The sequence below is a fragment of the Moschus berezovskii genome, chromosome 3 (genome assembly GCF_049115385.1).
Source record: "Moschus berezovskii isolate FMDL1 chromosome 3, NW_MosBer_1.0, whole genome shotgun sequence".
NCBI classification, from domain to species: Eukaryota; Metazoa; Chordata; class Mammalia; order Artiodactyla; family Moschidae; genus Moschus; species Moschus berezovskii.
In genome coordinates this window covers 39,325,899-39,352,825 of record NC_142462.1, presented here as the reverse complement: position 1 = coordinate 39,352,825, position 26,927 = coordinate 39,325,899, and the positions used below count along the sequence as shown (strand labels likewise).

General features: G+C 36.2%; 1 protein-coding gene across 3 annotated transcripts; it reads left to right on the top strand.

Annotated features, from left to right (window-relative positions):
- The first annotated feature begins 93 nt into the window (after window positions 1-93).
- On the top strand, window positions 94-25,438 carry DBF4 (DBF4-CDC7 kinase regulatory subunit). 3 transcript variants are annotated; one of them, XM_055420591.2, is made up of 12 exons: window positions 94-399; window positions 1,510-1,682; window positions 9,514-9,693; window positions 11,856-11,906; window positions 12,387-12,456; window positions 12,666-12,742; window positions 15,068-15,104; window positions 16,142-16,184; window positions 19,492-19,620; window positions 20,074-20,188; window positions 22,071-22,195; window positions 24,178-25,437. In XM_055420591.2, exons 1-12 carry the CDS (start codon window positions 354-356, stop codon window positions 25,151-25,153), a joined length of 2,022 nt encoding a protein of 673 aa, XP_055276566.2. In that variant the 5' UTR covers window positions 94-353; the 3' UTR covers window positions 25,154-25,437. The 3 variants fall into 3 exon arrangements, with proteins under 3 accessions (XP_055276566.2, XP_088689875.1, XP_088689882.1); XM_088833749.1 differs by having other exon boundaries at window positions 16,139-16,184; XM_088833756.1 differs by lacking the exon at window positions 11,856-11,906 and having other exon boundaries at window positions 16,139-16,184; window positions 24,178-25,438.
- The last annotated feature ends 1,489 nt before the right edge of the window (window positions 25,439-26,927 follow it).

The following is a 26,927-nucleotide window of genomic DNA, read 5'->3' as shown; positions in this document are numbered from 1 at the left end:
GGCGGGCACGTGGGCCGAGCGCGAGGCGGGGCGCGCGACGTGAGGGGGCGGGGCGCGCGACGTGAGGGGGCGGGGCGCACGTATCGGCGCCGCGGCTGCGTGACGCGTTTTCAAATCTTCAACCGCCGCAGCCCACTCGTTTTTGCTTTTCCTCTTCCTTCTCCGCGCCCTGGGGCCGGATTCGGCCCCGGAAACCAAGCCAGCGGGCGCGGCGTCTCTACTTCGTGGGTGTGGTGGGCCGCGGAAGGGGAGAGGCGACCGGCGGGTCAACGGGCCTCGAGGAAGCCGAGTTTCCGCGGCGGCCCGGGGCAACACCGTCTCCCGACCCAGCATGTAGGTGCCGGGCGGCTGCCATGAACTCCGGAGCCATGAGGATCCACAGCAAAGGACATTTTCAGGGTAGGAAGCCCCTCCTCCGTTTGAAGTCCCTTTAATCCTTTCCTCCCCTCCTTGTTCCATTGTTGATTCCAAAGAGTTCTCGCCCTGGGTCTCTCAGCTTTTCTGCCTGACACGTGCGTCCTGCTCTGTGGCCTGAAGGAAAGCACGGTTCGGGGAGCAGGGGGATCCCGGCCCCTGGCGCTCTCCCGGCTCCAGCTTCGGCCCCAAATTCCTCGTCGTACGGTCGGTTATAAAACGAGAAGACTGTGCGGGAACCCGCCGGTGCTCCCACAGATGCTGCGACCCTTGGAGGCTGCAGATCGAGCTTCGGTTTAAAAGCAGATGTGTTCGGGGCTTTTCGCTTCCTGATTAAATTGTGGATTTTTGTTCTTATGAAGTTGAAGCAAAGTATTTTATTTCAAACACACCTTTGCTGTTTTCAACATTATAAGCAGAAACAAAAGCAAACTTTCATTTTCAGGCACTTGTTAAGTAGTCTGGCCTCCAAGTGTTTTTTCTTAATATATAGTGTGTGTGTTTATGTACAGTGTGTGCATGGTCTGCTACTATAAACAGATTTGAGTTCTTTAATTTTTAAGCAGTTGTTTGTAGCTCAGATCTGTTTTCAAAAGAAAGAATGAAATGAATGGTGATTTGGTTCTTCAAGTGGATCATTTAGTTTTTTTAATATACACTGACTCTACATGAAACTTAACCTTGAGCAGTCAGGAACCTTTGAGGACTAGGTCAGTACCAGTTTTGAGTGTTCACCAGAATGCCAGAAGCTCAGTATTTGTTGAGTAAATACTCCATGGAGTTTACATCTTATGAAAACTTTGAAATTGGTTTTATATAGTTCCATGCCTTAATGCATAAAACAGGATTAAATGCATGAATATTTCCTGCAGATCAGCTCCTGTGAACAATAAACGTTTTGTGACATACAGTATCTGTTTAAAGACTATTTTGCCATTATCCTAAGTGACACTACAGAGGAAATATATTAAAATGTTAACGCTGAATTAGTAGGATTTTTCCGTCTGTGATATAACTATTACATAAACTTTTTTTTAAAACAGTAAGAAGTTTCTGCATAAAGTATGATCTAATTCTGAATTTTTTAAACAACAGGTGGAATCCAAGTTAAAAATGAAAAAAACCGACCATCTTTGAAATCTCTGAAACCTGATAACAAACCAGAAAAATCCAAATATAAACCTCTCTGGGGTAAAGTGTTTTACATTGACTTACCTTCTGTCACCATATCTGAAAAACTGCAAAAGGACATTAAAGATCTGGGAGGGGTAAGTCAAATCCATGCACTTTGACCAAAAAGAAAAGCTTTCTAACTTATAATCATTTAAAATTTTCCTTTAGGAAAAAAAGGTATAACCATAGAGCACCAGGGGGCTTCCCTGATCACTCAAAAGATAAGGAATCTCCCTGCAATGCGGGAGACCCATGTTTGATCCCTGGGTAGGGGAGATCTGGAGGGCTATACAGTTGAGGTCACATCAAATTGGACACAACTGAGCAACTAACACTTTCACTGTTTACCAAGCTTAAATTTTTTATCATCTGTTTATCATTAATGCAATGTCATGTAACTTCGGAAACCTGACAGAACTTTCAGATTTCTGTCTGGTGTAAAGTTCACAGTGTGAGAAATGAGACACCCTTGTCTTGGAGGAACTGCTGATTGCCTTTTCATTGTAATGTTGGGATGTCCTTCAGATGGCAGGAGCTCTTTGATTGTGATTATCAGGAAGCTAAATATAAATAAGATGGTACTTACAGAACAAGGAAAACCTGTTTAAACCACAAAGAATTAAAATTTCTTTTGACTGATACAGTCTCAACAGAACGAATGTCACTAAGGTAGCACTTTTGGATTATGAATACGGGAAATGTGCTTCTTTCCTACATTATACATTTGAGTATTAGAAATTTTAGATAAAATTACAAGATTTTTTTAGGATTAAGAGTAATCCTGGATAAATTTTGGCAAGGTTAAGATTTAATTTCCTGATTCTTCCTGTTTCAGAGATTTCTACTGTACTTTGAGTATGTTATGGTTAGCATTTTTAAATAATATGAGTAAATCCTGCCATAATGAGAATAAAAACTTGCAGAACATGTAAGAGGATTTTTGGAACTGTTTACTGATATTTTACTTAATCTGTCTTTGAAAAGCTATTCTACTGTTTTCCTGTTTTCTTTAACTAAAACATTGTCACACACTTGTCACAGTAGTAGCATGTTATTAGAATAACCATATGACTACATTCCTAAAGGTTATGTTTTATAACCTAGCACGTTTGAATAAAGGATCCTTTCATTTTAAAAAGTAAGTACTCAAGTGATCAGAGAAGTTAAGTGACTGGCTCAGGGTAGAATCAGCCTAATTTCCAGACTCACATAAAATTGCACCATTCTGTTCCTCTAGAATCCATGGCTACAGTGGAAAAACTCATTAACCCTGCTGATGTAAATCAGTAATTTTAGATTTGCGTTTTTAGTAGTGGAGCCCTTCAAACAAAATCATGTTCAGAAGTCCAATGTATAAAGCCACTGAAAAAGGAACTGCCCTAGCTAAAAGAGCAGTACAGAAGCTCTCATCCCTATAGCAGTTCCTGAGACACTTGCAAGAACCAAATTTTGAATTAACTTATACATTAGATAACAGTTGAGAGTTGGTTTTATCAAATTTTCATCATAAAGTGGTTTGAAGTATGCCAATAAAATGAAGAGCATATTTCCCCAGAGCTGTGTATTTTGAACTGAATTTGATTATTCTTTAATTTCTCTGAAAAGCTTTTTAATCAAATTCTAATCTCCCCAACACACTACCTTTCCAACAATTCACTGATGTCATGATTTCTGTCCCTAGCACAGTACTGTTTCTATCACTGAAAAAGACTGTTAAGATCGCAAATGTGAACTATAAAGGAACTTTGACCTCCATACACTTAAGTTTTAAGATTCAACTGTTAGAAATAGTTATAGATATTTCATAGATATTTCACAGATATTTCTTGAAAGGATTATGCTTACTATTAATTTTTATAATTACTCCATACACTTAAGTTTTAAGATTCAACTCTAAGAAATACTTAGATATTGCATAGATATTTCTTGAAAGGATTATGCTTACTATTAATTTTTATAATTACTTAAATCCTTTATCCATTTGTAATTTATCCTGCCTCAGGCTATTAACAGTGTTAGTCTGTTTTAAAATGGTCTATGCATTTTTTTTCTCTCATCGTAATGAAAACATCTGGTTCAGTCGCTTAGTCGTGTCCGATTCTTTGCGACCCCATGGACTGCAGCACACCAGGCTTCCCTGTCCATCACCAACTCCCAGAGCTTGCTTAGACCCATGTCCAATTGAGTCAATGAAAACATCTAAATATACTTTTTATTTGGAGAATACACTTCTGAAAATTAAACCACTGAGAGCACATCAGGAAAGTCTGACATAATGAGAAAATATCTTTAATAGTGGAAAGGAAGACTGCTCTTGCAAAAGCAACCATGTAAAGGCCCATGTCTAAACAGTGTGGGCTAAAATAAGAGAGTTGGGAAAGAAAGGAGCGATACGGTCAGATGCCTTACCATAGCATGGACTTGAGGATAAAGTTACTTGGTTTTGATGTTCAGTGTAATCTTTGAGTCATTAGAAAATAAATTTTGAGTTTACTCTTTTAAAGACCTATATTCAACAATAGCTAATAAAGACTGATAAAACTAAGTTAATGGTACAGGACCCAGTATTAAGTATTTTGGTAGATTCAAAAATGAATCTGATACTTAGTCCACCTGCAATTTCTAATCAAGCAGAGATGGCATTGTTACAATTAATTGTTATATAACAGAATGTTAAAAGGGAAAGATTATTTCCAACTGAGGAACCTATGTGTTTTGAGCAGCTGTTAATAATAGATTATGACTTGATCTTGGGATTTAGATGGGGGGAATAGCAAGAAACAATGTTACATTGGGACCAGACTATGAAAGATACTTTGTTCACTACTAAAGAGTTACAAGAGGTATAGGAAATGGAAAACCAAAGGAAATGTGGGTACTAGCATAATGACAGACATACAGACCAGTGCAACAGAAGAGAGAAACCAGAAATCCTCTCGTATAGTCACCTGATTTTCGTCAAGGTTGCCAAGACCATTCAGTGGGGAAAGGATAATCTTTTCAACAAATAATGCTAGGAAAACTGAATATCAACATGCAGAAGAATAAAAATGTACCCTTCCTGTACATTATATGATGCAGTTAATTAAAAATGGATCAAAATCTAAAACGTAAGAGCTAAAGCCCATAGAGGAAAGTATTGGGGAAAATCTTCATGATATTAGATTTGGCATTGACTCCTTGACTATCATACCAAAAACACAGACAACAAATGAAAAAAATAGATAAATTCAACTTAATAAGAGGTTTTGTGCATCAGAGGACTACTGTCAAGAGAGTAAAAAAGATAGCCCACATAATGAGAGAGAAAAATTTTGCAATTTTTTTCTGTTTGCAGTAACTGTTGACAGATTAATATCCAAACTATAAAGAATTCCTACAACTCAACAAAAATCAACCCAGTTAAAAAATGAGCCAAGGACTTGAGTAGACCTCTCTCCAAAGAAGATATATATAAATAGCCAATAAGCACAAGAAAAGATGTGCCACATCACTATTAGGGAAATGCAAATCAAGACCCCAGTAAGACAAATGTAGAAAACCAACTTAAACAGCAAGTTCCTACTGTATAGCACAGGAACTATATTCAATATTTTGTAATATACTATAATAGAAAAGAATATATATGAATGTGTAGCTGAATCACTTTGCTGTACACCGCACACTAACACAACGTTGTAAATTAACTATATGTCAATCCAAAGAAGCAGTGTGTTAACCACCTCACATCCATTAGGACAGCTGCTGTCAACATAGGTGTCAGTGAGGATGCAGAGAAACTGAAACCCTTGTGTACTGTTAGTGAGATTGTAAAATGGTGCAACTGCCATGGAAAATATGTTGTTTACTCAAAATAATGAAAGGAATTATCATTATAATCAAGCAATTCCACTTCTGGGTATATATCCAAAAGAACTGAAAGCATCTTGACGAGATAATTTATATACCCATGTCCAGAACACCATCACTCACAGTAACCAAAAGGTGGGGGAAAAAAACATATTAATAAGGACATGAATGGATAAATGTGGATTATACATACAGTTCAGTCACTTACTCGTATCCCACTCTCTGCGACCACGTGGACTGCAGCATGCCAGGCTTACCTGTTCATCACCAACTCCTGGAGCTTACTCAACTCATGTCCATTGAGTTAGTGATGCCATCCAATCATCTCATCCTCTGTCGTCCCCTTCTCCTCCTGCCTTCAGTCTTTCCCAGCATCAGGGTCTTTTCAGATGAGTCAGTTCTTCGCATCAGATGGCCAAAATATTGGATGTTCAGCTTCACCATCAGTCCTTCCAATGAATATTCAGGACTGATTTCCTTTAGGATGGACTGGTTGGATGTCCTTGAAGTCCAAGGGACTCTCAAGAGTCTTCTCCAGCACCACAGTTCAAAAGCATCAATTCTCTGGTGCTCAGCTTTCTTTAGAGTCCCACTCTCGCATCCATACACTACTACTGGAAAAACCATAGCTTTAACTAGACGGACCTTTGTTGGCAAAGTAATGTCTCTGCTTTTTAATATGCTGTCTAGATCATAGCTTTTGTTCCAAGGAGCAAACCTCTTTTTCATTTCATGGCTACAGTCACCATCTGCAGTGATTTTGGAAACCAAAAAAGTAAAGTCTGTCACTGTTTCTGTTGTTTGCCCATCTATCGGCATGAAGTGGTGGGACCACATGCCATGATCTTAGTTTTCTGAATGTTGGGTTTTAAGCCAACTTTAGTTAAATAAGCAGGGTGACAATATACTTCCTTGACGTACTCCTTTCCCAATGTGGAACCAGTCTGTTGTTTCATATGCAATTCTAACTGTTGCTTCTTGACTTGCATACACATTTCTCAGGAGGCAGGTCAGGTGGTCTGGTAGTCCCATCTCTTGAAGAATTTTCCAGTTTGTTGTGATCCAGACAGTCAAAGGCTTTGGCATAGTCAATAAAGCAGAAATAGATGTTTTTCTGAAACTCTCTTGCTTTTTTGATAATCCAAAGGATGTTGGCAATTTGATCTCTGGTTCCTCTCCCTTTTCTTTTTCTTTGGGGGGGGCCTCGGTCAGAAGGACTTGGGCCCCCCCTCTCCCTTTTCTAAATCCAGCTTGAACATGGAAGTTCTCTGCTCATGTACTGTTAAAGGCTAGCTTGGAGAATTTTGAGCATTTCTTTGCTAGTGTGTGAGATGAGTGTAGTTGTGCAGTCATTTGAGCATTCTTTGGCATTGCCTTTCTTTGGGATTAGAATGAAAACTGACCTTTTCCAGTCCTGTGGCCACTGCTGAGTTTTCCAAATTTGCTGGCATATTGAGTGCAGCACTTTCACAGCTTCATCTTTTAGGATTTGAAATAGCTCAACTGGATTTCCATCATCTCCACTAGCTTTGTTGGTAGTAATGCTTCCTAAGGCCCAATTGACTTCGCATTCCAGGATGTCTGGCTCTAGGTGAGTGATCACACCATTGTGGTTGGAATATTATTCAACATTGAGATTAATGGAATTCTGTTCCATGTTACATCATGGGTGAACCTTGAAAACACTCTTAAATAAATCAGACTCAAAAAGATAACTACAGGATTCCACTTATATGAACTACCTAGAATTGTCAAGAGACTTCCTTGATGAATCAGCAGTAAATCCATCTGCAATGCAGGAGATATGGGTTTGATCCCTGGGTGGGGGAGATCCCTTGGAGAAGGAAATGGCAACCCACTCCAGTATTCTTGCCTGGGAAATCCCATGGACAGAGAAGTCTGTCAGACTACAGTCCATGGGCTCATAAAAGAGCTGGACACAACTTAGTGACTAAACAATGACAGAATTGTCAGATTGACAGAAATAGGAAGTAGAGATTAAAAGGCTGGTGGGAGGGGGAAATGGGGAGTTACCGTTTAATGGGTACAGTTTCAGCTTACAATGATGATCACGTTCTAGAAATGGATATAGTTCAGTTCAGTTGCTCAGTTATGACCAACTCTTTGCAACCCCATGGAGTGCAGCACACCAGACTTCCTGTCCATCACCAACTCCCAGAGTTTACTCAAACTCATGTCCATCAAGTCAGTAATGCCATCCAACCATCTCATCCTCTGTCATCCCTTTCTCCCACCTTCAGTCTTTTCCAGCATCAGGGTCTTTTCCAATGAGTCATTTCTTCCCATCAGGTAGCCAAAGCATCAGCTTCAGCATCAGTCCTTCCAGTGAATATTCAGGACTGATTTCCTTTAGGATGGACTAGTTGGATCTCCTCATAGTCCAAGGGACTCTCAAGAGTCTTCTCCAGCACCACAGTTCAAAAGCATCAATTCTTGGGAGCTCAGCTTTCTTTACAGCCCAACTCTTATATCCATACATGACTACTGGAAAAACCATAGCATTGACTAGACGGACCTTTGTTGGCAAAGTAATGTGTCTGCTTTTTAATATGCTGTCTAGGTTGGTCATAGCTTTTCTTCCAAGGAGCAAGCATCTTTTAATTTCATGGCTGCAGTCACCATCTGCAATGATTTTGGAGCCCAAAAAAATAAAGTCTGTCACTTTTTCCATTGTTTCCCCATCTATTGGCCATGAAGTGATGGGACCAGATGCCATGATCTTAATTGATAATGTGATGGTTATTAAAACATTGTGAATGTACTCAATGCCACTCTATTGTACACTCAAACATGGTCTAAAAGGTAAATGTTGTTACGTATTTTATCACAGCTTTTTTATTTTTTTTAAATGTGGGAGATTGGGCTTCTCTTGAAAAACTGGGACTTCTGTTAGTGCTAGGGCCCACATATTTATGAAAATTTTTTTAAAAAAGAGTATTTGATATGTAATTGTTCATTTGCATTCTTGATGACCCTTGTAGGCATTTGAGTTTGTAATCCTTGGCATATATAAATGTACTTTATTTACTGGTGATGAAAATATTATTCAGAAAAAGATGTAGTGATTTGCATTTAACCAAGGCAGCTGCTGGTCTTAGCAACAAATTCTGTGTAATGCTTAGATGAAATTAAGTCATCATTACATACATTGTTTCATTTTTATTATCCTCATTTATGTTGTGAGATGCTGTAGAAATTAGATATAGCTGTTTAAAATATTTTTAGTTTCATTTATGCAAATAGTTAATGATTAATAATATTTTCTCTACTTAATTTTCCTACCTTTGAATGGGAGTGATTTTCAGCATTGACTTTGGTATATGTGTTTATAAATTCAGGCAGTGGTTTTCAGAGTAGGGAAATTCTCTTCAAAATAGTCATACACTCTTAAGGGTAAAGGTTTCCTACCTTTTAATAGTTTGTCTTATGGAAAGATATAACTTTATGAGTTTGAATTGTACTGTCCATTACTGTAGCCATTAGCCACATTGGCTATTGAAATTTAAGGTAACTAAAATTAACCAGGTTAAAATTGATTTGCTCAATCACATGACACTTCAAGTACTCCATGTGGCAATGGCTACCATACTGAACAATGGTGATAAAGAACATTTCCATCATTACAGTACATTCTACTGGACAGTACTGCTTTAGAGCATCGACTTGAATCAGAATACCTGTGTTCACTCAATGTTGTAAATCAGCTGTACGTCAATTTAAAAAAAATTTTTTTGATTAAGGTTAAGAAAAAAATACGTTTATTCAAGTTCCCTTATGACTGGCATAACCTCAGGTAGGTGACTTCACTTCTCTCCTGTTTTCTTCTCCAGTACCTTGGGTTATGTGGATTAAACTAATTATGATATATAAACTACATGCTGTTCTTGTGTTATTAGAACTCTCCTTGTACTTTCTGAGAACTCAAGGCTCAGTAATACAGTATAGAAATTTAGAAAATATTGAGAATGTTTCAGATTGACATTTCCTATTGTGCCTAGCATATGAAACAGTTAATGGTTTATATGAGTTCCTTAAAAATATTTTGTTTTCCTTTAGCGAGTTGAAGAATTTCTCAGCAAAGATATCAGTTATCTTATTTCAAATAAAAAGGAAGCTAAATTTGCACAAACCTTGGGACGAATCTCTCCTATACCAAGTCCAGACTCTGCGAATACTGCAGAAACCACATCACCTCATCCCAGCCACGATGGAAGTTCATTTAAGTCTCCAGAGACAGTAAGTCTCTTAAATATGCTTTGAGACTCTCTGAAAGGCTATGAATGAGTGAGTGAAAGTTGCTCAGTCGTGTCCGACTGATTGCCATGGAATCTACAGTCCATGGAATTCTCCAGGCCAGAATACTAGAGTGGGTAGCCTATCCCTTCTCCAGCAGATCTTCACAACCCAGGAATCGAACCATGGTCTACAGCATTGCAGGCAGATTCTTTACCAATTGAGCTATGAGGGAAGCCCCTGAAAGTCTATAGGATGTTATAATTAAGAGTGGACTGACAGCAGAGTTCACCTAGGTAGAGTACTATCTACATTAAGTGTATCTACATTAAATGTGGCTTTCCAGTTGTCAATAAGGCTGCTGTTGTATATAGAATGGTGATTTTTTTCTCCTAATAATACTTATATAGTCCTACTCCAGGGTGCTTCCTAGGTGGTGCAGTGGTAAAGAATCTGCCAGCCAATGCAGAAGACATAGGTTCAAGCCCTGGGTTGGGAAGATTCCCTAGAGGAGGAAATGGCAACCTATTCCAGTATCCTTGCCTGGAAAATTCCATGGACAGAGGAGCCTGGCAGGCTACATACAATACATGGGGTGGCAAAAAGTTGGACATGACTGAGTGACTGAGCAAAATCATACTCTGATTCCTAAAATAAACCCTTGCATTTAGTGATGACTTATGTTTAGAGTAATTAACAACTAAAAGATGACAGCAGGTCATTTTTTAAAGAAGGAATAGACACCTTTGTTTGTTTCAGAGAATGGTAAACAAACAGTAGCCCAGGGGCCAAATGCCGCCTGCTGCCTGTTTTTTTACAGCGTGCGAGCTAAGCATGGAGTTTACATTTTCAAGTGGTTGGGGGGACATTCAAAAAGGATACTTTGTGACAAGTGGCAGTTGTATGAAATTCAAATTTCATTGTTCATAAATAGAAGTTTTATTGGAATACAGACATACCCATTCATATAGGTATTGACTGATTGCTTTACTGCTATAAAGGTAGAGTGGGATAGTTGCAACAGAGACTATATGGCCTGCAGAGCCATATGAACATGTACTCTCTGGCCCTTTAAAGAAAAAGTTTGCCAACCCCTGGTCTAGATTTACTGACATCACTTCAGTTCAGTCGCTCAGTCGTGTCCGACTTCTTTGTGACCCCATGGACTGCAGCACACCAGGCTTCTCTGCCCATCACCAACTCCTGGAGTTTACTCAAACTCATGTCCATCCAGTCGGTGATGCCATCCAACCATCTCATCCTCTGTCGTCCCCTTCTCCTCCTGCCTTCAGTCACATCACTACCACTCAGTTGCCACTAAGTTGTAAGATACAATAATGAAGGGTAAATTAAATTGATTTAATTGCTTATGAAAAGCAGAAGAGATTGGAAAAATACTGTTTATCTCATTTTTAAATTGAAATTAATTAAATAATTTTAACTATCATCCCCATCTTACCTCATGTAGCCATTTGGGAAGCAGGGACACCTAGAGGCAGGGAAGAACAGGTAAGAGAAATGAGATACACAAGAGAAATCACTTGGGAAAAAGAGACAAATATACAGAAGAAAAAAATTAAAGAAGAGATGTAGGAAGCCTCATACATTCTTTCAGTTCATGCTTTTTTTGAGCAACAAGGTTGTACAACAGTGACTAGTTCCAAATTTAAAGCATTTCAACTAATTTTCCTAATGTCTTATTTAAAACAAACTGTGTAAAAAACAGTATATCCAGTCTACTCATATTGTTAGGTCTTCAGTTAAACAGGAAATTTAAAATGTAAGCTTACTATTTAATTACAGGCAGAATCTCAAATCAGTCTATTTTATTTTTCACATTGAATAACATTTACTACAGAACTGACCTTGGATCTCATTCAGCTGAGTTCAGTTGCTCTACTTAAAAAAGAAGAAACAGACTTTTTCGTCAGAAATCTTATTGCAAACAAAGACCCTATGTAGATCAGTTTTTACCATATATTTATTATGCTGATGATTATTAAGACTTGTGTAAATAAAATGTATGTATTTTAAAGCTCATGTTTATATTAAAATTCATTTTTAAATTTTATATACTTGCTTTGCTCATTTTGTCTTTTTAAAATTTTTTCCAGTGAGGCACTATGTATAACTATAAGTTTGGTTGTTCTTTGGTCTTTCAATAGGTATGTTTGAGCAGAGGAAAATTATTAGTTGAAAAAGCTATCAAGGACCATGTAAGTAGGGATTTTAAAAATTCACAGTGTTTATTCTGTTACTAGAAATTGAAGTGTAAAATAGAGATGTTCCTGAAATCTTTTCCTCATTTTTAATAGAAAAAGCCTAAATTTCAGCATGTGTCTCGTTTTATAAAAACAGAATCTGTTTTTCATGAAGAAACACCTCCATCTTGTGGCCTTTTATAGTATTACTGGACACTTCTGAAGCTTGTGGCATTCTGTGATTTAAAATAATTTCTTGAAACTATTAACTGTAAGGCTACAGGGTACATTAATTGTCAAGAATATCAGAGTGTATTAATCAGGAATGATTCTAGAAATTCCAGAAGGAAAAATGGATGTTCTCATGGTTATTGTAATTGTGTGGGGTCTGTTCTGAATAACCATAAGTGATATTAAATGTCAATATTTTTAATTTAGCTCATTTAAAATAGTAATTTCCTAGAAAATCTATCAAACTTTTTTTTTTTTACACAGGATTTTATTCCTTCAAACAGTATATTATCTAATGCCTTATCATGGGGAGTAAAAATTCTTCATATTGATGGTAAGGATTTTATTAATGTTTTTGACGGTATTTGCTATAAGTGTCTATCTACTTCTTGCTTCCTAATTTAGATAGTGAGAATTTTAATAGCAAGACATACCTGTAACATTAATTCTTTCATCTAAATTTAGTACAATTTTAAGAAAGTAGAAGTGTTTAACTTCAAAAGCAAAAATGCTAATCTTAAACGCTTCTTTCTTTTAAAAAAGACGTTAGATACTACATTGAACAAAGGAAAAAAGAACTGTATTTACTCAAGAAATCAAGCACTTCTGTAAGAGATGTGGTATGTTATTTTCCTTAATTTTAAAACTAATTAGAGAAAATGATTAAGCTTGGTTTTTAGTTATGTATCTATAAACTTTTTTGCCAAGTGGAAAATATTACTGCTAGAATACCCTAGGGGTAATCATGTATACTGTGTGCGTGACTCTGCTATCTGAATACATTACTGCATATCACTGTAGGGTTTACTCGTACAGTGAGAGTTGTTTCAGGGATGGTGGCATAGTTTTATCTTCTTCTTTGATGGCTACTGGAGCCAAGAGAACAGATATTTTTGTTCATTCTGAAGGAAAACACCATGACTGACATATTGCATGAGAAGCTCCTAATGTGTATAATATACTTCTTTCAGGAACACAAATAAGGAGGCTTACTTATCAAGTTCTCTAACTTCTGTCATATAGTATGACTATCTGGCCTAACCTCAAAATAGTTGTTAAACAAGTATGTTGGGCATTAACGTCTGTTAGACCTAATGCTCTACATCTTCAGTTTCTTCCCTTTTTACTAGCTTCCTCGACAAAGCCTCTGTATAGAATCATGCCTTCATGATCCTTTAAAACAAACCTCTTCTGTCCTTTAAAACAAATACAATAAAACCTCCCTTGACCTCACATCCCTACCTACTATTTAATCTTTATATCATCCAGACATCTGACATTTCCACTTTTCAACCTGTGAGGTAACTACTGACCGATTTGGTATTTCAGGTGTGCACTTGTTTTAAACCAGTCATACTGGTTCTCTCAGCTACTGTTCACTTCCTCCTTGAACTTAATTTCACCTGGAACTTCTCTCATCCCTTTGCTTTCTTATAGTTCTCCTATCTCAGAACATTCTTTTGTGGTCTGGTTTTTCTTCACTCAATCGTTAAATGAATCTAAATGGTAAATAAAATTTATAGAAGAATGTATATAAAGACATAAAGCCATATGTAAGACGGCATGTTTGGGAAATTTTCTGTAGTATAATACAACCTGATCTTTGAGTATGAAAGTGATAAGAAATGAAGCTAGAAAGGTTAGTAGGTTTAGATAGGTCTTTGCATGCTAAATAGAGTTAGATTTTATTTTTAAGAGTTTGGACCATTACTTAGAAATAACTGATAGAAGAACCTTGTTGGATAGATATTTTGGAAGGATCCTGTGGTAGCCAATTAATGATATTTCCTTGCAAGACTGATCATTTTACTCTCAAAGTTCTACCTTTTCCAAAATGCAGTAGAGTTGGAAATCATACAGTATGTCGCCTTTTCAGATTGGCTTCTTCCCTTAATAATAGGCATTTAAAGTTCCTCCATATTGTTTTGTTACTTGATAACTCATTTCCTTTTGTTGCTGAATATTCCACTGTCTGGATGTGCCACAGTTGACCCATTTACCTTCTGAAAGACATCTTGGTTGGCATCCAACTGGCATCCAAGTTTGGCTGCCTATGGTACCTTTACAGCTGCAGTTTCTTAACTGGGGTCCACTCTCAAGTCAAAACCGGGGGAAAAAAAGAAGGGATTCCCTTTGTACTCTTTGGACAACAGGAGCCTCTTTCCTGGCTCTTTGTAGCCAAAAAGATGAGGTTTGTATAGGAGATATAGCTACTGACTCTGCTATTGCTGCCAATTTCAGGACTAGAGGTCCATTCTTCAAGAAGCATTGCAAGAGAAAAGAGGGTAGGAGAATAGGAAATATATCCCCTATCCCTTTAAAGATAATTTTGACTTCCTTCTGCAGTACACTTACTTTTGTTTACTTTTACTCCTTAAGTAGTAGTTCATTGAATTTTGTCCAGTTTTTATTGTCATCACTCCATATAGGGAGTGACCATATAGAATATATTCCATCTTGACTAGAATTAACAGGCTAATAATTTTTTTAATAATTCTTTTATGAGTTTATCACAAAGGTTTTGCTGAATAAGGGCATAAAAATAATTAACATGACTGTTTTTAGATTATTCTGTTAACCATGCTTTTTCTTTATTGGTTGATTTCTTTCTGTGAAGATAAAAACAATTATAGCTAAAATGCAAGGTAGGTGTTGGGTATACTGTAAAATTAAGCTTATGTTACTAAGTTCCATACCAGTGGTTAAGATCTTTAATTCTTGAATGATCTTTGTTTTCTTTCATTTCTTTGGTTGAATTGATTTTAAAAAGCAGCTTTTTCTCGTTTTTTCCCCCCATGAAACTATAGTAATCAGCCTTCCTTTATATAGTTCTTTTTCTATATGGTTTTTTAATTTTGAGGATATTGAACAGTTGCAGTACCTGTTTTCATTTTTCAAGCCCAGTGTTTTCACTATATATCTGTATTTCCACCCCCCCTCCCCAGGGGAAAAGAGTAGGTGTTGGCACTCAGAAAACAAAAAGTAAGTATTTTGATTTTCTTAAGTGTGCATGTTTTGCTAGAAAATAGAACAGACATAAAAAGTCTACTGAAAAATCATGTAACCAACCCTTTAAATGACTTATTCAGTGGTTTGTAGCCTTACGGAGAAGGCAATGGCAAGCCACTCCAGTACTCTTGCCTAGAAAATCGCATGGACAGAGGAGCCTGGTGGGCTGCAGTCCATGGAGTCGCTACTAGTCGGAGACGACTGAGCGACTTCACTTTCACACATTGGAGAAGGAAATGGCAACCCACTCCAGTGTTCTTGCCTGGAGAATCCCAGGGACAGTGGAGCCTGGTCGGCTGTCGTCTCTGGGGTCGCACAGAGTCGGACACGACTGAAGCGACTTAGCAGCAGGAGCAGCAGCCTTTTCCCCTATGGCTGTCTGGTGAAGCCTGTGGGTTTTTGTTAGAATAAATTTTTATACACTTTTTAAATTTATTATATTACTAACAAAATAAATTATATTGAAATTCAGTTATCAGAATATTTTTCAATATAAAATAGTTGTATACTTGCTTTTATTACACATTTAAAAGTTCTACCAGAGATAATTGCTACTGTAATTTGGTTTTTAAATGATGAGTGTAAATGATGTTTTGAAATATTTGTAGTAACTAATATGGAAATGTTTCAACTGGTATCAAAATTAGAAGCTCTTCTAATACTACTGTGGTCCTCTTGGTTATATGCAGAGGAAATGTTGAATTTCAGTTAGAGACTAGTGAACATGAAATTCAAATTTTCCTGTTTTTAGCTCAAAATTCTCCTGAATTCTACTTATAGATCCTTTGGGGGATCCATTCAGTTTAAGAATTTCAGAATATAGACAGAGAGTTTGTTATTTTGGAAATGGATGATCTGATCTGATACCTGAAACTAAAAATTTCAAACTGAAATGAAATGGGTAATGGATACATAATTGGATTATTTTAGCCCGAGAAGTTTTCTTTAAAAATTTTAAAAATTCTGGATTTATAAATACCTAATATCACACTTTATATATTCCCAAGCAGGTAGACTCAAAAAGCCTTTTGTAAAGGTGGAAGATATGAGCCAGTAAGTATCTTGAATTCAATCTGTATGATTTAAAAGGAGAAAATATTTGATTAAAGGAGAAAATCTAATTAAGCTATTTCCACTAATACTCTTAGGTCCCTTTATGTTAGATTTACCTGATAGTAATATGCATGTGGCACAGTTTCAAAAAGTAGCATTAGGACAGCAATGGAGCAGACAGAGAACAGACCTATGGACGTGGTGGGAGGAGAGGAGGGAGAAAGGGAGATCTATGGAGAGAGTGACAGGAATGTACAGTACCATGAGTAAAGCAGATAGCCAATGGGAATTTGCTGTATGACTCAGGGAACTCAAACAGGGCCTCTGAGACAGGCTGAAGGGTGGGGCTGGGAAGGAGGTCCGGGAGGGAGGAGACATGGGTGTAACTATGGCTGATTCTTGTTGTATGACAGAAAACCACAAAATTCTGTAAAACAATTATCTTAAAATTTTTAAAAAAAACATTAATTACTTTGTGCTTAAGGACTGAATTTAGTTTCAGTAGGTTTTAGATAGTTACTTGAAAATATAGTTTAGAGCAACCATGAGACCAACTCATTTTTCAATACTTCAAATAACCCTTCTCTGGCTGAATGTAATACCATATGATTTAGAACTATTACTTAAAGATTGCATTTACATTTTTGAAAAAGAAATTATTAGTTACTACTTGGAAATATAAAATCTGACTATAACATCTAAGTTGATAGTTGTCCTAAACTCATTCTGAACCTCTGTAACATAATCTTAATGAAGACTACAGACATAAGTAAATTAACTTGGCATGGGAGATTTAGATTTCTCTTAACATTCTACTACTCATTTAGACACATGTGATTAATTCTCTTGGGTACTCACTGAGGTGACAAAGATGCATTGAACACTTTTTATTAAATGTGCTACTATGACAGAAAAGTGCAATTTAAAATTAGGCCTAGAGAAGCATCAATAAGTAGAAAGACAGCCCATGTTCATGGATTGGAAGACTTCTTATTTTTAAGATGTCAGTACTACCGAAAGTGATCTACAGATTCATTGCGGTCCCTATCAAAATCCCAATGATTGTTGTTATAGAAAGAGAAAAATCCATCCTAAAATTCATATGGAATCTCAAGGGACCCTGAACACCCAAAGTAATTTTGAAAATGAAGAACAGAGTTGGAGGTTTATACTTCCTGATGTCAAACTCACTACAAAGCTGTAGTAATCAAAACAGTTTGGTACTGACATACAGATGTATGAACCAATGGAATAGAAGAAAGAGCCCAAAAGCAAATCTTTATATGATCAAATGATTGTGGACTAGGGTGCTGAGAGCATTCACTAGGGAAAGGAGAGTCTTTTTAATAAATGGCATTGAGAATACTAGATAGCAACATGCAGAGAAGAATGAAGTTGAACCCTTAACTTTATGCAATATATAATATTAACTCAAAATGAATCAGAGACCTAAAACTATAAAGCTTTTGGGTAAAAAACCATGAGTAAGCTTTATGACATTGGAATTTGTGCTAATTTCTTGGATATGACACTAAAAGCAGAAGCAAAAATAACTAAATTTTACTATATCAAAATTACAAATTTCTGTGCCCAAAGAACCCAACACAATGAGAAGGCAACCTTTGGAAAGGGAGAAGAAAGTTGCAAATAACGTATCTAATAAGATGTTAATATAAAGAACAACAGAAAGTCAAATGACCCAGTTGAAAAATGGGCAAAGTTCATACATTGATTCAAAGATATAAATTACCAACAGGCATATGAAAAGATGTTCAACATTACTAATCGTTCAGTTCAGTCGCTCAGTCATGTCCGACTCTCCGCAACCCCATGAATCATAGCACGCCAGGCCTCCCTGTCCATCACCAACTCCCGGAGTTCACTCAAACTCATGTCCACAGAGTCAGTGATGCCATCCAGCCATCTCATTCTCGGTCGTCCCCTTCTCCTCCCGCCCCCAACCTTTCCCAGCATCAGAGTCTTGAAATGCAAATCAAAACCACAGTAAGAAATCGGTGAAGTTGCTTAGTCGTGACCGACCCTTTGCGACCCCATGGGCTGTAGACCACCGGACTCCTTCATCCATGGGATTTTCCAGGCAAGCATACTGGAGTGGGTTGCCACTTCCTTCTCCAAAGAAATCTATTACCTCACAACTATTAGGATGGCAACTGTTTTGAAAAGAAAAAACAAAATAAGTGTTGGTGAAGATGCAGAGGTACTAGAACTCTTCTGCACTATTGGTAGGATTATAAAATGGTGTAACCACTAAGGAAAACCATATAGAGATTTCTCAAAAATTCTGAACTGTATGATCCATGAATTCCACTTCCGAGTATATATATCCAAAAGAAACACACGGTTTTGAAGAAGTACTTGCACATGCATGTTCAGCACTACACTATTCACAGTAGCTGAGAGGCAGAAGCAAGCAAAATTTGTTCATCAACAGATGAATGGATAATATGGTATATATATACAATGGAATATTGCTGTGTTTAGCCTTGCTCAGTCATGTCTGACTCTTTGCAACCCCATAGATGGTAGCCCACCAGTCTCCTCTGTCCATGGAAATTTCCAGGCAAGAATACTGGAGTCGGTTACCATTCCCTTTTCCAGGGGATCTTCCCAACCCAGAGACCAAACCCAGATCTCCCACATTGCAGGCAGATTCTTTACCATCTGAACCACCAGGGAAGCCCCCAATGGAATATTATTCAACTTTAAAAAGGAATGAAATTTTGATACATACCACAATATGGATAAACTCTGAAGACATATTACTTAATGAAGTAAGAGGAAATTATTGCATGATTCTACCTAATGTGATACCTAGTGTAGTCAGATTCATAGAGACAAAGTAGAATAGAATGGTGCTTGTCAAGGGCTGGCAGAGATTGGGGAATGAAGAGTTACTTATTTTGTTATATATGGATACAGTTTCAGTTTTGAAAGATGAAATCTCTAGATATGAACAGGTGTTAGAATCTGAAAACATTGTGAATATATTTAATACAAGGGAGAATGAAGAGTTACTTATTTTGTTATATGTGGATACAAAGTTTCAGTTTTGAAAGGTGAAGAAAGCTCTGAATATGGACAGGTGTTAATCTGAAAACATTGTGAATATACTTAATACAACTGAATTGTGTTCTTAAGAACAGTAAATAGTTAAAGATAGTAAATTGTAACTGATTTCTATTGTTTGTTTCAGACTTCAGATGAATTATATGATTTTAAAATATAAGACTTAAAGCATGTTTTCTTTCATCATAAAGATTCTCATGTGTTTGTTTTTTACTTTTAGGCTTTATAGGCCATTTTATCTTCAGCTGACCAATATGCCTTTTATAAACTATTCTATTCAGAAGCCCTCCAGCCCATTTGATGTAGAAAAGCCATCTAGCACCCAAAAGCAAACTCAAGTTAAACTAAGGTTGGTTTTACCTTCAAGCAGTTTTTAATCTTTTAAATAAATACTTTAAATAATTCATTTAATGCTGTGGGGTGTGTGTGTGTGAGTGAGTGATCACTATTAAGGTTTCTCCTTTGGATATTTTTAATGCCCCTTTGCTAGATTTAAAGTCTGAATTTTTTTCATTGTGTCACATTCAGACACTTTAGATTGGGGTTCGAAAGGAGAAGCTAAAAAATATTTGTGAATAATTAAAATATGTTGTTTCTCTTCAGTGATGAGATAATTCTCCTGAATAATCATTAAATTCTCATTTTGCTTCTTAATTTCTTAAAGAGAAGAATGGTTAGAAGTAATTGTTTATATAAATCTCTGCAGATTATACCAGATGCTGTTTAAAGTCTAGGACTGTAAATTTTTTTTTAAGTATTCCCTGTGTTCAGTAGTTAATCTTTTACCATGTGTTTCTGTCAGGATCCAAACAGATGGTGATAAATGTGGTGGAATTCCAGTTCAATTCCAGTTAAAAGAGAAGAAAAAAAAGGGATATTGTGAATGTTGCTTGCAGAAATATGAAGATCTTGACATTGTAAATATGATTTTGTATTTGAGGGGTTGATGTTTCTAAAACTAGGAATAATATTTGCTGTATAAATTTTAGCTTATTCTTTTGATTGTGGTTGGTAGCTTCATAATTATGAAGTAGCATATACTTCTTTTTGATAGAATTATCTTAAATTTTAAGAATCCCAAGTGGGGAAATATATATTGAAAAGTCATTTTTATCCAGTCAGCAAATACTTATTGAGTGGTTACTGTGTACCAATCACTGCTCTGAGTGAAAAGCATCATATAAAAGAGACCAATTCCTGACCCTTGTGAAGATTACATTCTGTGGAAGGGGAGGAGAGAGAGGTAACCACAGGATAAAAGAATAGTGAGGTATATATTGAGAACATTAGATCAGTGCTATGAGAAAGCAGGAATGAAGATGTTGCTATTAGAGTAGACAAGGAATTCCTAATTGATAAAGTGATATTTGAGTAGAGACCTATGTGACTTTGAGGGGACAGACTTGTGAATATTGAAATAAGCAATGCAGAAGTGGTAAAGTAAACTGATGGGATCAAAGAACAGATGTTGGTGGACTAAACAATGGTAGTAGAAGTGATCAGACATGGTGAGATTGTGGATATAATTTAAGGTGGGGCCAAGAAGACTTGCTAATTGATTAGATGTTGGGAGAGAGATGAGGTGAAGGGCCATGGGTGAAGTGCAGTATTTCCGTCCTTAGCAATTTACAAATGGGCAAGAGATCTACTAATGGGAGCATGAGAAGAAAGTGGAGACTTTTTTTTGCAATAGCAAAAAGAGAAATAGTTGAAAATGTATGTGGAATGACGAGAAGATGGGAACAATTACAATTTATAAACTGATTAAAAAAAAAAGCAAAAGAGCTTTGGATCCATGCTAGCCCAGGTTTGAATCCTGGCTTCCTGCCTATGTGACCTTAGACAATAGCTGGCACTGTGCTTATTAAACATTAACTGTTATTGTTGAATGTTAATTTTTAAAATAATAGGTCTGTTTTGGTACTTGGTTTTAGTAGAAGATAGTGGGAAAGTTGAGAAAAAGTACTTGAAATATCTGATTTCATAAACTACCTCTGTCTTCAGACTCTGAATTGAACTTTGTTTTTTAACGGAAGTTTGTGTCACATTTTTGTGTTCAGTTTATCTAATAAAGGAGGAAATCGTTTTAAATTATTTTTAGTCAGAAGCTGAACTTGCTCAAAAATATTTTATCTAAGTTTTATCTCAATACACTGAATTTGTTGACTTTGTTCTTGACCACCCTTAAAATGAAGAAGACCGTCTTGGTACTCTCTGTCATAAGTACTGGGTAATTGAGATCATTATTTGCTTATCTCAAAAATGTTTTTATTCCCAGCATTAGTTGTATTTTTTTTTTAATTTATCTTCTAGATTCTTATTTTGGGTTCTTATATGTTAAATAACATTTCATGTATTTAATATTTTATAAGCTTTACCTAACTTACTACTTGGTGGTAATTATATAAGGATAAAATAATGTAGTAAAGAGAAGTCTTTCCAAAAATATTAGCATACTCTAAATGTTCATTAGTATACTCTAAATGCTCAGTATTTCTGTTTTTCTTCAGCTTTATTTCATTTTCTGATGTAACTCCCTCGTTTTCAGTTCCCTTAAAACCACAAATTCATTAGTACTTGATTCTTCTCACTGGAAAATGGAAGACTGAAAACCAAAGTAGTTTTAGTGGTTTCTGAGAAGATAACTTTTATTCTACTTATTTTAAGTTCTGATAAAGGATATTTCTTTGGAGTAGTTATTAGAAACTTAATTTTAAGGGCATGAAAATATTAGAAAACCTGAACAAAAAAGTATCTATTGCTTTTAAAATATAATTATTATATACTTTTTTGTTGTAGCATCTTCTGAGTGAGCAACACAGAAACTTTGCACAGAGTAATCACTATCAAGTTGTTGATGACATTGTATCTAAGTTAGTTTTTGACTTTGTGGAATATGAAAGGGACACGCCTAAAAAGAAAAGGTAATTTATCAACCTAAGTTTTAAGAATATCAAAAATAAACTAAAAATAAATCCAAAGTTTTCTGTTCTTAGAAGGATTATAATTTTAGGATATAAATATGGTTAAGAACTGATTACTTCCACCACCAAAAGTGCTTACCTTAGACTACTTTTAAGGCTCTCTTCTTAACATTATAGTCGAAAAGAGGAGTTGGCAAAAAATACAAAGAATTATAGTTAATGTTTTAGGCTTTGTGAACCACAAGATGTCTATTGCAGCTACTCACCTTTGCCTCTGTACAATGAAAGCAGCCACAGACAGTAAGTAAACAAATGGGTATGGCTATATCCCAATAAAACTTTATTTAAAAAATAGGTGGCACACTAGATAGATTTGGCCCCTCATCTAGACCATCTCCTTAGACTCAAAAAATAGAACTTTTTGTTATTCTTAAGGAGTTTTAAGAAATTCTTCCACTTTACTTCTGTTAAGTCTTCTTTATACTTTAACTGGATATTTCTGCTCTGCCTGCTGATAAAAACTGTCAGTACCTTTAATAAATATTAAGTGTGAATACAGTGCTGTTCAATATACAGTAACTGTACATTGACAAACTAAGCCTCATTAAGATTATACCAATAAATCTAAAATTTTTTTAAATGCTTTCATGTGGATATACCCTAAAATTGGTAATAATGCAATAGGTTGTTTAGTCCTTAATATCTGTTTTTAGACCAATCAAAGGCATAAAGACTACAAAATGTGATACCAAGCTATAGCTTCTGAAAACTGACTGGAAAGTTTTTTGGCTATATCTAGTTCCTAAACATCGTATTTCTGTAACATTCAGAATGATTGTTCATGATTGATTTAATAGAATATTTGGGGAAGAAGGATATTTTCAACTATTAAAACGTATATAGGCTACAGTAAGAAAGTGGAATTTCCTAAAAACTCATTCTGCAGCAAAATTCTACACTAGTACTTACACATAAACTGGTTATTCCTTAATCAGCTATCTTATTACCTGCACAATTTTTATTTCTACAGGCAAGTCACCTAAATATCTCTGGACTTTCAAAGGACTACTGTGTTTATATTTTATATCCTCCATTTGTTCAAGATGAGTCTTAAGTGAAAGTATCAACAAAATAAGTAGAAAAGGAACCATTCTGGTTTTGAAGGGGCAGTTGGAATTCTGTATTTTTCTTCATTATCTCTGACATGTATAACATAAAACATAATTAGTGAGCTGTTGTAACCACACGGCTCAGTGGTAAAGAATCCACCTGCCAGTGCAGGAGACATGGGTTCAAGCCCTGGATTGGGAAGATTCCCTCAAGGAGGAAATGGCAGCCCACTCCACTATTCTTGCCTTGGAAATCCCATAAACAGAGGAGCCTGGCAGGCTACAGTCCATGGGGTCACAAAGAGTAGGATATGACTTAGTGACTGAGCACACACACATAATACAAAATAGCATCTCAAGAATATTAAGAGGTTCTATGAAGAAGAGAGTTTCAGGTCAAATATGTGTATAAAACTTAAGGACTACTAATTTGTCATGTTTAGAAGTATGTTACAAGGTTTCTGGTTCATTATAATATAGAATTGATTATATTTAAATATAAATAAAGTAAAACATAGAAGTTAAGAAAATTTTCAAGATAATAAAAAAATTAGGAGCAGACCCAAATCCCTTCACCATCATCTTTTTTTGATTTATGTGGTCAAAGCAGTTTTAAATACCAAGTTCAAGATACTGCTTACCTGTGGTAGAAAGTGGAAGAATGTGGATAAGGAGTGGCACACTAGAGTTTTCAGCTATATCTGTAAAGTTTCATTACTTCAAAAACATCTAAAGCAAATTTGGCTAAAGGTTAAGAGTTGTATATTTTTGTAATGTTGTCTTAATTGAATAAGTTTAGTAAACATTTAAAAGATACTCAAGGAGTTTTAATAGCAATTATTTTAATTTTTTTCTTTTTTTTTTCCTTTGAAGAATAAAATACAGTGTTGGATACCTTTCTCCTATTATTGCAAATGTTGTGAAAAGGTCTGAAACTAAAGAAGAGCTGGAATTGCTGCATAATTCTCAGAAAGACTCCAGGGAAAATGTACATATGATGGAGCAGGGTTTCCTATATAAAGAACCTATGCAGGAACCTGAACAAAAGTCTGTGTCTTCTTCAGAACATACCCTCCACCATTCTAGTGAACTGAGAGAACGTGATAAAACATCTCATAAATGTTCCATGTTAAATCCAGCTGAAAATGACATAAAACAAAATTTTACAGCTCTGCCTCCTTGTAAAAATAAACAAGAATGCATTCTTGATGTTTCTGAACACAAATTAATTTTCAGTGAAAGTGACTTAGAAGTAAAGGTAGATCACTGTCCATGTAGGCCACAGACATCTATACAAATTTCTAATTTCAATACAGATGATAGTGCACCTCAGTGGAAACAAAAGTCAGATACTGGGCTTTTTCCAGCAAAGGATCTGAAAGAAAAGGACCTTTATTCGGTATTTCATCGTGATTCTGATCTGTTAGCAATAAACAGTTCACAGGAGCACCTGACACTTTGGGCAGAAATTCCATCCCAAAGCCCTCCTGAGGAACCCAACACGTGTGACATCAAGAGTATGGATAGTGTGCCTTCTGGTAAAATCTGTCGGAAAGTGAGAATACCATTAGGAAGAAATAAAAAAGAAAACCTGGAACCAAATGTGGAGTTAGATGAGAAAAGAACTGAATTTCTTACTACACAAGAAGAAAACAGAATTTGTAGCTCACCAGTACAGTCTCTACTGGATTTATTTCAGACTAGTGAAGAGAAATCAGAATTTTTGGGTTTCACAAGCTATACTGAAAAGAATATATGTGATGTTTTAGATATTTGGGAAGAGGAAAATTCAGATCTGTTAACAATGTTTTTCTCGTCCCCTTCAACTTCTACATTTACTGGCTTTTAGATTTAAAAAAATAAATGCCTTTCAGAAGCAATGAAGATCATACTCTTGACATTTTTATAAATATGTATAAAAATTCTTAGTTTGGGGAATGGGGGGTTGCCAGTTTTGTTTACAGAACCAAATGTAAATATTAACAATAAAGGTGATTTTGCATTTTTCTACAGATTGCATACCTATTTTAGAAAAATTATGGAATAAACTTGTGACTCTTTACATACTGTGTTCATAATTGTTTTCTAAGAATTATTATGAATAGTGAATTTGCTTTATGTCAGTGAAAACTAATTTCAAGTGAAATTTTGAGAATATGAACATTTAGCATTATAAATTAGGTACGCTGGTTTTATGTATTGTCTATTAAAACAGATTTCCATAATATTGCTTTTAAAAACCTCATTTTCACACAAAACACAAAAAAATGTATTTTGGTGTCTTGAGTTTTAGAAATCATTACCAGAAACATTGACACTTGAAGGTGAACTTCGTGGACCATGCTGGGGTGCTGGCACTGAGTTATTTGTAGCTCATTAGAAGCTATGAGGAAAAAAACCAGGCTAGCTTATGAAATGAAATAATTTTTCTTACCTTTGGAAATACTTTCCAAAATTAATTCTTTCATCCCTACTTTGGGGGACTGTCCTGGTGGTCCGGTGGCTGAGACTCCATACACCAATGCAGGGGGCCTGGGTTCCACCCCTGGTCAGAGAACTAGTTGCACATGCTGCAACTAATTTTGTAGAAAATAGTTTTTAAAAATCCCTAATTTGGTATCAAGAAATGAGAAAAGGGGTGACAATGAATTGTAGATAAGTTTCAAAACAAGACTGCCTTTGATCACTAGGCAATTCAACAATTTAGAGAAAATTCAAATATAAGGAAAATTTCAACACCAGTACAGTTAATAAAAATCGGTAAACAGGATAGAAAATTCCATTTGTTAAGTATGAGGGTTTTTACAGTGACATGTTTTCAGTAGTGAACTCATATAACAATGGACAAATACCCATTTTCAAAATGCTCTCATACTCATTTCAAAAACAGATTGTTCTCATTGTTAATGTCTTTGAAGGGCTAAAAATTTTTTTTTTTCAATAACTTTGAGGTTCCCCATAGACCATATTAGTTGCCCCTAATAGTAATCCCATACTCTTTCCTGTGTTAGTACATTTAAACTATAAAAGCTGAGAGCCTTAAAGGCAACTCATCACAGGTTGGGTTCCCACAGGAAGTAAACTCTGAGTTTAGCATACAGGTGGTTTTCTAAGGAGTGCCTGTGGACGTAACTGACCCCACAGGAATCCAGGGTTCCTAGGTGAAGCTGACTGGTAAATCAGGAAATGGTCAATGATCACTCCAAGAAGGGGCATGACTAGGCAAGGAGGTTCTGCAGCTGGGAACTCCTGAGGAGCTGACAGTGTCTATCTACTGCCTGTCCTCCCACCAGTTGGGGGTACACGTTCTTTATTAAAGAGGCATCAGGGTCAATTACTCCTACCGGGACAGGGCCTCCTTGTCTGCTGGTCTCGATATAAGGAACCCAAAGGGGCTAAGTGATAACTGCAGCTTATAGCGCAACAGGAATTACTCAGATGGGAAGCACAAATTCCAAGAGGGACACAAGAGGAACACTGGTAAGGAGGGCCACTCCTGCTTCTGCCTTTCGGTTCCCATACCCATGTATTCTTTTATCAGAGACACAGCACCATATAAATCTTTTGAACTCAAAGTATATACTATATCCTAGATGATATCCCATCCTCAAAAATACCACCTC

Coding starts and splice junctions, on each gene's coding strand:
- DBF4 (XM_088833749.1), top strand. CDS start 354: ATGAACTCCGGAGCCATGAGGATCCACAGCAAAGGACATTTTCAGG. Junction 1,683..9,513: donor ACATTAAAGATCTGGGAGGG/GTAAGTCAAATC, acceptor GTTTTCCTTTAG/CGAGTTGAAGAATTTCTCAG. Junction 16,185..19,491: donor AAGGTGGAAGATATGAGCCA/GTAAGTATCTTG, acceptor TTTTACTTTTAG/GCTTTATAGGCCATTTTATC.